Source organism: Rhinatrema bivittatum, chromosome 4 (genome assembly GCF_901001135.1).
Source record: "Rhinatrema bivittatum chromosome 4, aRhiBiv1.1, whole genome shotgun sequence".
Lineage (NCBI taxonomy): Eukaryota > Metazoa > Chordata > Amphibia > Gymnophiona > Rhinatrematidae > Rhinatrema > Rhinatrema bivittatum.
The window spans coordinates 100,413,571-100,428,058 of record NC_042618.1 but is presented as its reverse complement, the minus strand read 5'-3'; the positions used below and the strand labels follow the sequence as shown (position 1 = coordinate 100,428,058).

Below are 14,488 nucleotides of genomic sequence, written 5' to 3'. Positions count from 1 at the left end.
GAGAAGTAGTTTGCCGGATTTCTGGATCTGGTTTGCATAAGTGGGGCAGATAGGAAAATAAGGAGCCATGGTAGGGGGGTTATCAGCCCATGGAATCACTGTAGCTGCATCGCCATGACTATGTTCCATCTTTGCTTGTGGCAGACACTCTGCCACTCCCCTTTCAGCAGGGGCTCACCATGGGTCCTGGCGCTTCTCTTCTCTCCAGCTGGTGGAGCGCAATAAAGCAAGATCGAAAGCCATGATCTCTTCAAAAGCAACTTGCTATATTTACACAGCACGGCATGGTTTCCATTAGGAGGGTATGCAATTTTTCTTTTCTTTTTGGTTTCATTTCACTAATTTGAAATGAAAAGGAAAAAACAAAAGGAGAATTGAAACATAAGAGGAACCCACACACACACATACACACACACACACACACACACACACACACACACACACCCCCTTCCCTGGTCCTCCGTTAATTCATTTCCAGCCTCCCCAGATCTTTTGATTGCAAGTCTGAAGTGATCTCTGGTCGTTCCCACTGAAAATGGAATTGGTAGAGTGAGCCTGGCATCATCAGTTTATTCAGACCAGCACCATTTTCGTGTTTGGAAGAAACTGATTACTGCACCAGCACCATTTGCAGTTGTGGCATTGGAAGAAGCATCAGATCCGAGGGGGTGCTGGCGGGGGTTTCAGGAGTGTGCTTGGTTTTTTGTTTTTTTTAAAAAATGAAATGAATGAAATGTTTATTTTCTTTCATTTTGTTTTAAAATCGAAATGAAATGGGGAAATTTGTTTCCAACCAAGGCACGTCCCTGCTTTCTGTAATTGGCCTGCTGGCTGTACAATCACATTTCTTGAACCTGGTGTTTAGATAACTTTCATCATTCTCAGCAGATGTTGCAGTCACTTCAGTCCTTTCCACTCCCACATCTTTCAGTGTTCTCCGCTATGCTCTCCAATAGACATTTCTCCCAGCCGGAGTTCCTGAGGTTCTGTTCATATAGCCCTCTCCAGGAGGCACTGAGAGAGCCCCCACCAGAGAGTTGGGTATTTTCTGACACGCCATGCAGCTCCCTCGCTCTCCCAGAGCACAACACAACCCATGCCGCTCACACAATCTTGAGTATGCTCAATACACCTCTCTGACAAAACCATGATCACTCTCTGCATAGTGGTGACTGTAACATACTTATGGATCTTTGATTTCAGTTTTTATGTTATTTTTCCTGGCAATTTCAATGTTAGTAAAAAGGAACCCGAAAGAAGGAGGGGGGAGGACGACGACAAGGGACGAGGTACAAGATAAGGAACAAGGCAAGGAATGAAGTAACATGCACTGGAACAAGAAGCACCAGGGAACCTGTTGCTGAGGCGTCTGAAGGGCTTCTAAAGCAGGTTTATATAGGCAGGGCCCTGTGATGTCATCAAAGGGCGCTGCACAGAGGGAGGGAGTTTGGGAGCCTTGCAGGAATGAAGGCGACCTGGTTGCAGGTGCAGCCTGGTTGGCGGCGTCTCCACTGCGAAGACTTTTTGCCAGCATCATGACGAGTCGTCGGTCATGACATATTCATTGTAAAGAGCCTGAAACCCAGAGCTGTTCGTGTCTCTTGAGGATTGGAGTTGACCAGTCCTGCAATAAAGGGTTTCTAACCAATAAAGCAGATTTTAGTCCATCAATATTCAAAAGAGTTCGCCTGAGTAACTTTGTAGATAGGTGGACAAATCCAACGTTATGAATTTCCTGCCCCTCTCAGTGGCTAAATTTTAATCAAGTTTTCACCCTGTTAAAATTTAACCAGGTAAAAAGGAGGCAGCAAGGGGCAGTGCTGGTTTATCTGATTAGCAATGATATTCAGCGCTAGTCAGATAAACTTACCTGGTTTAATCTGGTCAGAGAAATAGTGGGCCTAATGCTAACCGGATAAGCACTCGCCACTTTGTTGAATATTGCCCTCATTTTAAAAAGATAAAGCAGGGGGTCCGACAGCCCCCGCAAGATCCCCCTCCTTTCTGGTCAAAAGATAAACGAAAATGTGGAGCTCCTCCCCCTCCTGCCCATCCCTCCTATGTTAGACAGAAAGCTTTTGCCCCAGTCCTCCATCCTAATCTTGCCCTATCACTCCCAGATGTTTAAATAAAAGACTGTGGCTTCAGGGCCCCACCTCCCCCTACAGCCGCCCTTCTAATCCCCCCAGAACCTTCCCAAAATGTCCAGGCTGGGAGGCATTAGAGTCACACCGTGTGCTGCTCTGACAACGATGCTGGTATCTGTGCTCTCAGAGCCACGTGGACACCACTGAGAGGGCAGTAGGCCAGGGTCCTCCTGGCAGCATTGCTCTGTCAGAGCGACACTGGATGCCTCTACCACCTCGCAGCTTGACCTTGGGGGTTTTCAGGGGGGAGTCGGGAGCCCCAGTGGTTTATTTAAATATCTGGTGGGGGTGTGTGGAACAAGATTGGAAGGGGGGACTAAGGCAGAAATTTTTTGTTTATCATCAGAGGGGTGGGCAGAAGGGGAGAGGGTCCCAGAAGCCCTCATTTTCATTTATCTTTTGATCAGAAAGAAAGGGGTTCCTGCATTACTTTCTAAACTCAGTGGCAGGGATGGAGTAACAGAATAAACTGATAATGAACAGGTGCTTTGAAAGATAATGTAATGTTTTGGCTGGTTCCGGGATAGTCTGTGACTGGCCGCACTAATCCCCAGCTCCTCACGCCACTCATGCTGCTGAAACGCTATCCTGTCCGTCCCTGGGGCCTCCTTAGGTGCTCATGCGTGCGGGGTACAGCACCTTTTAAATGCCCTATGGTGGGAAACCTGTCAGTCAGCGCTCACTGATGACGTCATCAACCCTGTTATTTAAACTCTGGCGCTACAAGAAGCAGATGCCTCAGCAACAGGTCCTCCTGACCTGCAGTGCGGGTTACTTATTGTCTCTGTGCGTTACCTTGCTTTTTCTTGCCTCCTTGTAAGCCTTGCCGTGTCTCGCCTTGTTGTTACCTTGCCTTACTGTTACTTTGTCTTGCTTTACTTCTGTCTTGGTTCCCAGTGTCTTGTCTTTGTCTTTCTGCCTGACTCCTAGTTCTGACCCTTGCTATGGACATTGACTACTCTTCTGGACTGCTGCCTGCCCTGACCCCAGCTTGGACTTCGACCTGCCTTGGAAGCTCTTACAGGACTCTCGCTTAAGCCCTGCCAGCCCCCGGAACCCAAGAGCTCAATCTGCAGGGAATGGGGCTGGTATAAGTGAAGACCTTGATCCAGTCCTTGTAAGAGCGAGTCCACGAACTGTCGGCATGCACTTAGTAGGTTTGCCTGCGTCAACCACCCCACAGCCCAATGGCTAAGATCCATGACAGATAAGCAAACAAACAAACACGTTATTTTAGTACAGATCGTCAAGATGTATCCTTGGCAGCAGGATGATTTTGTGTAATAGGAGCTGAGTCCATATCATATCCTGTAGCTGCCTATATCAACACTTGAATTGCCAAGTGCATGTTTCCATGCATTCGCAAAACTACAGCAATCTCAACAGAGAAACATTGTGAGGTCGATAATAAAAGGTTTTGTCCAGCTAACTTTTTGAGTTAGCCAGATAAAGTCCAAAATTTAAACTTTTTCCCCCCATCAAGTGGATAAATTTTGTGTGCATATTGAGTTGTGTGCAGAAAATTGTCAAGATAAAAAGATAAGCACTAGGGGTGTTCCAGGGTGGGGCTGGCATATGCAGATATCGAGCACTGTCTGCCTAAAGTTACGCGCACAGGTCTGGTCAGGAAAATACCTCAAAGTCTTAAAGTAATCCGGGTAAAGTTCTGTATTTCACTTTATCTGTGTGCATTCATCAGTAGACATATCTGGATAAAGTTACACACATTAAATTTACTCTGATAACTTATCTGCTCACCAGCTCTGAATATCAACCTCTCAGCAGAAAAAGATCTCTCAGGCTAGCGAGGCCAGCACAAATCCTTAGATTGAGTTCCGTATTTGGTTTTAGACCCGGCGGCAGTACTAACTAATGCTTCCTGGCGTGGTCTTATTCCTGGATCGCTTTTCTTAATGTGCTAATCCACTTTAGTTCTCAGATCTGGAAATTATTTTAGAAATTAAAGGTGAGCAACCTGTATTATAAATACAATTAATAAGGGGGTATCTTCTGCAAAAAAAACACCCCTCAAAAGCAATAAAGTGAGCCCCTAATAAAAGCACTCTCCTAGGATAGAAACAGAAGTAAAGTCCAGAACTGCACCGGAGCAAAACTGTAGTGGTCTAATGATACAAAATAAATAAATGACATGCAGAACTGACTTTCATTTGGCATGCATCATTTTGCCTTGCTAAAATAACCTTTCGTTGTATTGTCCTTCCTGGGTCTTTCTTTCCATTTTCATCTTTCTTATGACCACACCTCTTCTTTTTTTTTTCTTTTCAATAATATTTTTCTTGATTATACTCAAATCACTTATAAACATCCAACTTCAACAGTCATCATCAAATCGTCAGCCACATGTACAACAGCCCATTGTTTGACATAACATCCAAGAGCAGAGAACCCCTCTCCCCCCGACCGCGATCAAACATCGTTGGCGAGGTTTAATAAGATCTGGGAGAGACAAGTTGAATTGAAATAAAGGTCTTTGTCTGAGTTTTCACCAGATCTGGGAGAAAACCCCTTGTTTTCGAACTTCGCCTGCCCCGAACCCTCTCTGTAGTTGTTCGTGCTTTTCATGACTCTGTGTGCTGCCTGCATAGAGTGCTAATAATAAGGATCTGCCCAGGAGTGTAACAGTTGGAAGCTTCAGGAAAATATTATTTCAGGATTGGAATGAAATACAAATTAGGCCCAAAACAATGGTCTTAATGAATTTGTTGTTCTAACTGTAAATTGAAGTATTTAAAAAAAAATATATATATTTTGCTAGCATTGCTGCGGTACCTCCTACTCATGGCAGAATATCCTTTGCAATGTGTAGGAGGACATCCTGTAATTTGGCAAGGGGAGAAGAATGCTTTGCATATTTTTCTGAAAATCTTCCATGCTTTGGGGGGGAAAACACTGCTGTATTAGAATGAATTTGAAACTTCAGAGACCTTGGATCTCCTTCTGCCTCTTCCTTTGTATCATGTCCTTGTCCAAGAATTGGGTTGTTCTTAAGTGACTCCAACGGTGGTCATGAGAACAGTGAGAGCTGGAGAAGGAAAGTGCAGAGGCCCACGGCCGGCTTCTCGCTCAGTTAAAAAAAACAAAAAAAAAGGTTTTCTCTTTCTCTTTCTTTTCAGAGCCAGAAACTTCGAGAGGTCTTTAACTTGGACTTTCCTGAAAACAATTTCCTGGCAAAAACCTTGACTTTTGTGTCAGGTTCTGACATGGTGGACCTGACATTTCACAATTTTGTCTCTTACAAGGAGCACGTGGGCAAGGTGAGAGTGAAAAGATAAATCGCTCCAGGATGGGGCTTTTTGTGTCCCGTGAGAGCTCTGTTGGTGTGTACTCGACCAGTGCAGATGGATGGCCCGGTGACTGATCTGGCTGCCTGATATGTCTGTGAGTTAGGACAAGTGCTTTGTCCCACATTATGGCCAGGGAATGGATGTGTGATGGGTAAGAACAACACCAGGCCCAGGAACTTATGTATCCTAATCCAGAACACACATGCTCATAGCTGCGACAGGACAATTTGAAGCAAACTGCACGGCAAAAGAAAACTCATATAGCTGAAGACATGAGAATAAGTTGCATATTCGAATCTATGTTAATAAGGTTAGCACAAGGGACCTTCTCTGTGGTTTAAGAGCATCTTCTCATGAAAGGAAAAGAGGAAGCCAGAATGCACCTCAGATCATCAGTCTTAATCTGTAGGATATGCCATAATTATCAATACAGTATTACAAAGTAACCCTTACATGATGACGGAGGGAGCTGGGCCCAGGACTCAGTAGCATTTCTATGCACTTTCATGCTGGATATTTGGGTTTCATACCCAATCCTGAGTCCGGTTTCTGCTCCTCGAGCCAGCTGGGGCAGTGGATGCTGTGGAGGCAATGTTCACAGACCCTGGGGGAAGGGAGTCTCAGCCACTTTACAGCAGGGACTCCCGATGGCCAGAATTAGGGTGCAGACATACTGGTTCCAAATGAACCTGCAATCTGTGGCCTTTGGTCAAGAACTATAACTGTAATGGCCAGGCTAGATGGAAGAAAGAGGGAGATAATCAACTAGGGCAAAGCCCCAGATTTGCCAAATCACTTTAGTAAATGTAAAAGAAACAGGAAAAATCACAGTGAACCTAGAAGAGGTGGTAGACCTGATTGATAAACTGAAAAGTAGTAAATCACCTGGACCGGATGGTATACACCCCAGTGTTCTGAAGGAACTAAAAAATGAAATTTCATATCTATTAGTAAAAATTTGTAACCTATCATTAAAATCATCCATTGTACCTGAAGACTGGAGGATAGCTAATGTAACCCCAATATTTAAAAAGGGCTCCAGGGGCGATCCAGGAAATTACAGACTGGTTAACCTGACTTCAGTGCCAGGAAAAATAGTGGAAAGTGTTCTAAACATCAAAATCACAGAACATATAGAAAGACATGGTTAATGGAACAAAGTTAGCATGGCTTTACCCAAGGCAAGTCTTGCTTCACAAATCTGCTTCACTTTTTTTGAAGGAGTTAATAAACAAGTGGATAAAGGTGAACCAGTAGATGTAGTGTACTTGGATTTTCAGAAGGCGTTTGACAAAGTTCCTCATGAGAGGCTTCTAGGAAAAGTAAAAAGTCATGGGATAGGTGGTGATGTCCTTTCGTGGATTGCAAACTGGCTAAAAGACAGGAAACAGAGAGTAGGATTAAATGGACAATTTTCTCAGTGGAAGGGAGTGGGCAGTGGAGTGCCTCAGGGATCTGTAATGGGACCCTTACTTTTCAATATATTTATAAATGATCTGGAAAGAAATACGACGAGTGAGATAATCAAATTTGCAGATGATACAAAATTGTTCAGAGTAGTTAAATCACAAGCAGATTGTGATAAATTGCAGGAAGACCTTGTCAGACTGGAAAATTGGGCATCAAAATGGCAGATGAAATTTAATGTGGATAAGTGCAAGGTGATGAATAAAGGGAAAAATAACCCATGCTATAATTACACAATGTTAGGTTCCATATTAGGTGCTACAACCCAAGAAAGAGATCTAGGCGTCATAGTGGATAACACATTGAAATCGTCGGTTCAGTGTGCTGCGGCAGTCAAAAAAGCAAACAGAATGTTGGGAATTATTAGAAAGGGAATGGTGAATAAAACAGAAAATGTCATAATGCCTCTATAATCGCTCCATGGTGAGACCGCACCTTGAATATTGTGTACGAATCTGGTCGCCGCATCTCAAAAAAGATATAATTGCGTTGGAGAAGGTACAGAAAAGGGCTACTAAAATGATAAGGGGAATGCAACAGCTCCCCTATGAGGAAAGACTAAAGAGGTTAGGACTTTTCAGCTTGGAGAAGAAACGGCTGAGGGGGGATATGATAGAGGTTTTTAAAATCATGAGAGGTCTAGAACGGGTAGATGTGAATCGGTTATTTACTCTTTCGGATAGTAGAAAGACTAGGGGGCACTCCATGAAGTTAGCATGTGGCACATTTAATACTAATCGGAGAAAGTTCTTTTTTACTCAACGCACAATTAAACTCTGGAATTTGTTGCCAGAGGATGTGGTTAGTGCAGTTAGTATAGCTGGGTTTAAAAAAGGATTGGATAAGTTCTTGGAGGAGAAGTCCATTATCTGCTATTAATTGAGTTGACTTAGAAAACAGTCACTGCTATTACTAGCAACAGTAACATGGAATAGACTTAGGGGCAGATTTTTAAAAAGTACGCGTGCGCGTACTCTTGTTTGCGCACCAGGCGCAAACAAGAGTACACACGTATCTATTAAAATCCGGGGTCTGTGCGCACAAGGCTGCGCAAAATCGGCAGCCTGCACGCGCCGAGACGCGCAGCCTGCCTCGGAGGGAACTTTCTTTCCGCCTCCCTCCCTTCCCCTACCTAACCCACCCACCAGCCCTATCTAAACCTCACCTAGTTATGCCTGTGCGCCGGCCGGCTGCCGGCGTGTGATTCCCCGGCCCGGGAGCAGTTTTGGAGGCCTCGCCCATGACCCGGACCAGAACCACGCCCGCAGCCCCGCCCCCGGAACGCCCCCCGATGATGCGCCAGCTGCAACACGCCCCCCGACGCGCCCCTCCAGGAAAGCCCAGGGACTTACATAGGCTCGGCGTGCACAGGGGAGGTTGGGGCAGGTTTTCAGGGGGTACGTGCGTATCCCTTTGAAAATCTGCCCCTTAGTGTTTGGGTACTTGCCAGGTTCTTATGGCCTGGAATGGCCACTGTTGGAAACAGGATGCTGGGCTTGATGGACCCGTGGTCTGACCCAGTATGGCATGTTCTTATGTTCTTATGTTCTTATGTTCTTAGGTTAACTAAACAGTAGAAGAACTTCCAAGTTTCCGAGCAAACAGTCTAATATTAGAGCCCAGTTACGACAAATTGAGAGCATATTGGAACACAGGGAAAAAAAAGCTCTCGCCTAGGAATGATTTATTCATAATATTTACACAAAGCACAGCTAGCAGTGTGCTCATCTACCAGCTACTGTCTGCCTTTTTATATCCTTTAAAAAATAAAGGAGGTAATTTCTTTTAATAATAAGCAAAAAATTGCATGTAGTCAGAATAATAGGACCAAAAAGAAAAATTTCAATTCTTATATGTTATCTTCTGCAATCAAGTAGCCATGCATACAAGTGAATGCGCTTGGTGAAACTCTTGGGGTGGCAGTCCATCCACGAGTGGTGGTCGGTAATACCTTCCATGGTGACTGTTTACAGGATGTGTACATTCAGTGATGCCCCTGGGGTAAGTGCATACAGCTGCGGTAGTCAGGGGTGTCTCTCATGGTGACTTTATACAGGAGATGTACACTAAGTGTTACCTCTGGGGCAGTGCATGCAGCTGTGATACAGTCAGTGAAATCTCCCATGGCGCTTGTATATAGGAGGTTTATGCTCAGTGATATACCTGGGGTCAATGCATACAGCTGTAGTATAGTCAGGGATGTCTTTTGTAGTGATTTTATATAGGAAGTGCGCATTTAGTGACGCCCCTGGGGTCAGTACATACAGCTATGGTATAGTCAGAGATGTCTCCCATGGTGACTGTATACAGGAGGTGTATACTCAGTGATACCCCTGAGGTCCGTGCACACAGCTATGATACAGTCAAGGATATCTCTTGTGATGACTATATGCAGAAGGGGTATACTCAGTAATGCCCTTGGAGTCAATGCATACAGGTGTGGTACAGTCAGTAGTGCCTCCCATGGTGACTATATACAGGAGGTGTACATTCAGTGATAACCCTGGAGCAGCAGTGCATAAAAATGTGGTACGATCATTGGCACCTCCTCTGGGATTACTTATATGAGGAGAGGCACAATCCACTCCCTGCAGGATTTGGCTTCTGTATTTACCTACTTGTGTTTTGTTTTCAGGACTGGGCAGCAGATGTTCTGGCTATTGTCAAAAACCCATTGATCATCAATGCATCCCGATACTCCTTCCTGGAGAAAATGTAAGTGAAAGTCCACTGGGAAAGGGAGAGTTAGTCAAACGGGATTCTTCTTCACCCCTCAAACTTATAAATAATTTCTCTTCAGCTGTCTCCAATAAAACCTTTTCATTCTGTAATATTTGAGAGAACATCTACCAGAGAACAATATATAAAAAGAAGTAAACCAGGCAAACTAAGTGAGCCTTAAGCTCCTTATTTAATGCCATATTCTCTGTTTCTGAAGAGCCTGTTGTCCTGTCTTCACAGATGTTTCTCTGTTTGTTAAATGTTGTCCTGCTTGCATAGTGTCCTCCTTCTACAGTAGCTTTTCTGTTTCTGTTGCTAATGCTGAATACATGCTTTCATTCTGCATACTTTACTTGTTTCTGTTATACTGCCAACTGGTGGTCAGTCTGCATGTTCACAGCTTCTGCTGTATTCAGTACAGCTGGCTCTAAAGGGTTAACTTCTGGATCAAGGATGCGCGGGAGGTTTTGCCTTGTGTTTTTGGTCATCTCTGGTCAGCTCATCAGACTGTATGGCATCAGCACCTAACTTGGCCAATCCTGCAGAATTATTCTCATTTTACCTCTCCTTATTTCTGTGGCCCAGACTTTGAGTGTCGCTGTTATCTCAAGTTTATGCACAGTAAGAATTTTTTTCTTTTGCCTATTAATGAAGTTTGGAGATGAAGAAGTGGTCTTCTCTGTGAGCAAGGACAGAGTTAAATTATATGTTTAAGCTTTATGTAGGAAACTCATAGCAGAGACATTTAAAATATGGTTAAGTTCTAAGCTAGATACGTTTTTGTGTAGAGGACATATTGTCCCCAGTCTTAGCACCTAATCATTCACTTCTGCTTTTATTCCTGCAGATTTTCTGAGAATAGATGTTTCTTCACTTTTGTAATTTGATAAACCTGCAAAGTACACTTTGAAAAAGTCCCGGCTCTGTCAGAAAACAGCAGCAGTTTATTCTAGAGACTAAGATCTGGAATCAAAGAGCTGGGCTCAGAGTGCCTGTATAGGGAGTGAGATAGACGAAAAGAAGAATTAAGGGAAAGTAAGAACTGAGGTCTGTGTTTAGGACTGATTAGTCTGCAGGTGAGAGGAAAGCAGAACACAGATTTTTTTTATTGTTGTTTGCACTCTTATCCTTACATCCTAACAAGAGCAGAAAGTATACCCCCACTGGAAGTATACGTGTGGGAGTGGCAGTCTTCTATTCCTTACCATTGTCTGTCCATTCCCCTCAAGACCCCCAGTGCTACTGTGTCTGTTCTCAGGATGTATTTTCCTGCAGCCTTGTTTCGGTAGCACATCCCCCCATCCCATGCTATAGTGTCCCTGCTGCTGTATCATCGGCAGCGCATAGCTTCTAGGCTCCCGCAGATTCCCAGCACCAGCATCTTCGGTTGCCCCCACTGAATCCATATCTCCCACAGTGTAACTTTCCTGGCTTTTGGCCACCCGAATTACGGCAGCCAGCACTGTAAGACTTCAGGATGTGTGAGTCCAATGCTACTGCTGTTGTATCCATCAAACCGAAGCACTGTAGGTGTCGTGATTTTGGCAGGGATACTGGGCGACAGATGGACAGACATGGCATACTCATAAGGCGTACTTTATTGCTTTGTAGAAGAACTCCTAAAAAGATACTCTTGCTGGCTGCTGGTCCTAGTTAGTCTGTAAGCTTCAGTCTCTCTGTATATGTGCTTTCTTGTCGGTGAGACTGGACACCTTCTGGTGGCCTGTAAAGCTATAGAGAAGTATTCTTTCTGACTGACTTGTTTCTGCTTGACAGATTAGTGAAATTAAAGCTACAGCTCAATGCAGAGGCGAAGATTCCTGTTCGCAAGTGAGTAGAAATGTTTCCATTGACCATAATATACCTGACCAGCAATAAAAGAGTGCCAACATTGTTTGAGTATGGGAATTTTCTGCATCCCTCTTCTCGCCTTCAGCATTGTGTTCATAGCCTGTAGTGATGATGCAACACATCAGATGATTATGCATCGTTGCTTTCACTATCAAGTTCTATAAAAGAGCAAGGGGTTATTATTTATAAATGAGAAAGGGTCTAGTCAGGCCTTGTGGTGTTTGAGTGAATTTGAACTAGGAAAACCATGGCAAAGTTTATCATTAGGCCCATAGTTGCTGTCAGTTCTGCAGCTGGTTCATTGTGGCTTGGAGGGCTATACAATAAGCTCATGTTGAGAGGAAGTATGCCTTTGACTCTGCCTTGTATTCATAGATCTAGATATAAATAAGTGTAGCCAATAGCTATACAATTATTTGATGTATTTATACAGGATAATCATATCCTTAAAACCTCATCCCACCACTGGACCTATTTGAGATTGCTTCATCTGATCTTATAAATTATCTTTCCATATTGTTTTTTAATTTATGTGATGACTTTTCATTGTCTCATCTACTTTTCCAATATGTTTTATGATGTATAAGATCCAGCCTTGTCCATCATACACCAATGTGATGAGGCAGAAGACATACACAATAATATAACATTTACTGATTTATAATTAATTAATTTGGAGAGCTGTGTCTGACGGATAAGGAGAAATAAGGATGCAGATCAGTACCAAGGTACATGTTAGTAATTCTCAGCTCATCTGAGGCACTTTTTCAGGCTACCCTTTAGCGCTTGTATATTTAATTATATCAATGCTGATGAAAAAGAGGGCCTCAAAAAAAGATTAGTCCCATGTTTCATACTTTCTTAATCCATTTCTGAATATATCCAGACAAAGCCTCATATATGTCTCCGATGAGCCATAGAGTCTGACACATTCATCCCAAGGACTGGGAATGACTGAAATTAATCATTAGCAAGTCCATAGTAATGTGCAGCAAAAGCCGCAGTCACTGAGAAGCAAAATATATTAGTGAACACAAGCCAGGAACAGGCTCTCCAAGTAAAAGTAGTGAATACTGTAAGATTATTAACAGACTGTAATTTGCTATGCAGGAGGATGCGTGGAATAATGATGACATGCAGGTTAAAGGAATATTACTGCTTCTATAGGGTACTTATTTACATGTGTTTTTAACAACTGTAATATCTGAGAACCCAGATTTTGTCTGCATAGCAAGCCTCAGTGATTTCAAATCCAAGCTTGGGCACTAATGCAAAAAAACAAAGCAGCTAAGCAACAAAACATTTCTACTGAATTCAGTTATTGTTTTGGGGAACAAACAAAATCTGAAACAATTGGTCATTTTGTTCCTTGTGGTTTTCATTCTCTTTTGCAATTGTTGCTCTTATATCATGATGCTTACTATTTATTTGTACTTGTTGTTATGGCTATGGCCGAATAAACAAATAACTAAAAAAAAAAAATAATTCTACTGAATTCAATACCAGTGCTTCCACTTATGTGTGATGGATTCTTTATATTCAATCTTAGTTCTAATCTGCCGCATAGTGTATCAGTATTATGTGTAGTATATTCGGAGGCTGGAAGTCCTGAATTAAGCTGAGATCCTTTCAGCCTCCCCCCTCATTAATCTGACCTTTGTCCACACGCATTTTTATGTCTGCGGGCTTTTGGACCAAATTTCAAAGTGAAAGTACACACGTGCTTATGCTTTGAAACTTGCCAGGGGTGCTTTTTCTGGGGCTAGATTTTTGCTGGAAAAGTATGCACATAAATTGGAAAATACCGACTGCGTGCGTGCATTTCCTCCCTGTGCCCTTCCCCCAGCAGCTAAAATCATGTGTGCTGTGGAACAACCTGTTGAGAGAGGGCAACGTTCAAACGACCAATTAACACAGGAAAAATACATTTTACTCCCATAAATTGCTCTGAACATCGTCCTCTTGTGTCTGTGGGAAAAACTCTTCAGCATGCACAGCCATTTCGGGAGGATGGGAGCATCCACAGGACACCTCATTGTGTTTAAATGGGGTCACAGTCATGGCACTGGAGTAGGCTTTACCTCAAACTCTGCAACCAGTGGCAGACATGGGAATTTGGGTCCTAGAGAGAGGTCACACAAGATTTTTCTGTTTATTTATTTCATTAATTGTACATTTCACCTTTCAGGCACTTCAAAAGCTGATTACATTCAGGCACTGTAGGTATTTCCCTGTCCCCAGAAGGCTTACAGTCTAAGGGGATAATTTTCAAAAGGATTTACACATGAAAAGCAGCATATATCATGGCAATTTGTAAAAGCCCACTTATTGCATAAAACCCAGTGTTAAGCACATAAATCCCTTTGAAAATGACCCCACTCTTTATGCCTGAAACAAGATTTGCCCAAGGTATGTACAGTACTGGGATTTAAACCCTGGTTTCAGCCCACTGTGCTAACCAGTATACTCCTCCTCTGTTGGAAATCTTTGTGTCTCTGAAAAACAGCTGGACGGAGGCGCATGATATCAAAAATCTCATTTTCTTAAGCTTGCAACCTGATAAAAATGTGAGAATGCTCATCTGTAACTCCCTTCCTGTTGCTATCACATGTGTAAAACCAGAGGAGGAGAAAAATCCTTCATGTTCAGGCTGACACTCCCTTACTGAACTTAATCATCTTTCAGCATTTTTCAGATGTTTCCTGCAGACAGGAAGAGGGTGGAAAGCGCATTAAGTGCCTGTCACCTCCCAAAGGGCAAGGTATGTTTCTTTTATTGCAGGCTTTGCCTGCTCCATGTCCCGCTGAACTGCCTGAGTGTCCAGGACGGATTCAGAGGTTTTTTTGCTGCTTTTTTGCTGCCCTGCTCAAACAATTACTGTGTTACAGCCTCCCCCCCCCCCCCCCCCCCCCCCGCTTTCAGTCTCTGTCCCCGGCCCACCAAATATACTGCAGCTCCCTCCAGTGATACAAACTTCAAAACCTGACACCTCCCCCC

At 43.4% G+C, this 14,488-nt stretch overlaps 1 protein-coding gene across 4 annotated transcripts in view; it reads left to right on the top strand.

Annotated features, from left to right (window-relative positions):
- Window positions 1-14,488, top strand: part of PLCB2 (phospholipase C beta 2) — a 152,553-nt gene that overhangs the window by 51,889 nt on the left and 86,176 nt on the right. For all 4 annotated transcript variants that reach the window (XM_029598517.1, XM_029598516.1, XM_029598518.1 and 1 more), the window contains exons 4-7: window positions 5,282-5,422; window positions 9,555-9,634; window positions 11,417-11,470; window positions 14,177-14,252. In XM_029598517.1, the coding sequence (XP_029454377.1) occupies window positions 5,282-5,422; window positions 9,555-9,634; window positions 11,417-11,470; window positions 14,177-14,252 (351 nt within the window). The remainder of the gene's footprint in view (window positions 1-5,281; window positions 5,423-9,554; window positions 9,635-11,416; window positions 11,471-14,176; window positions 14,253-14,488) is intronic.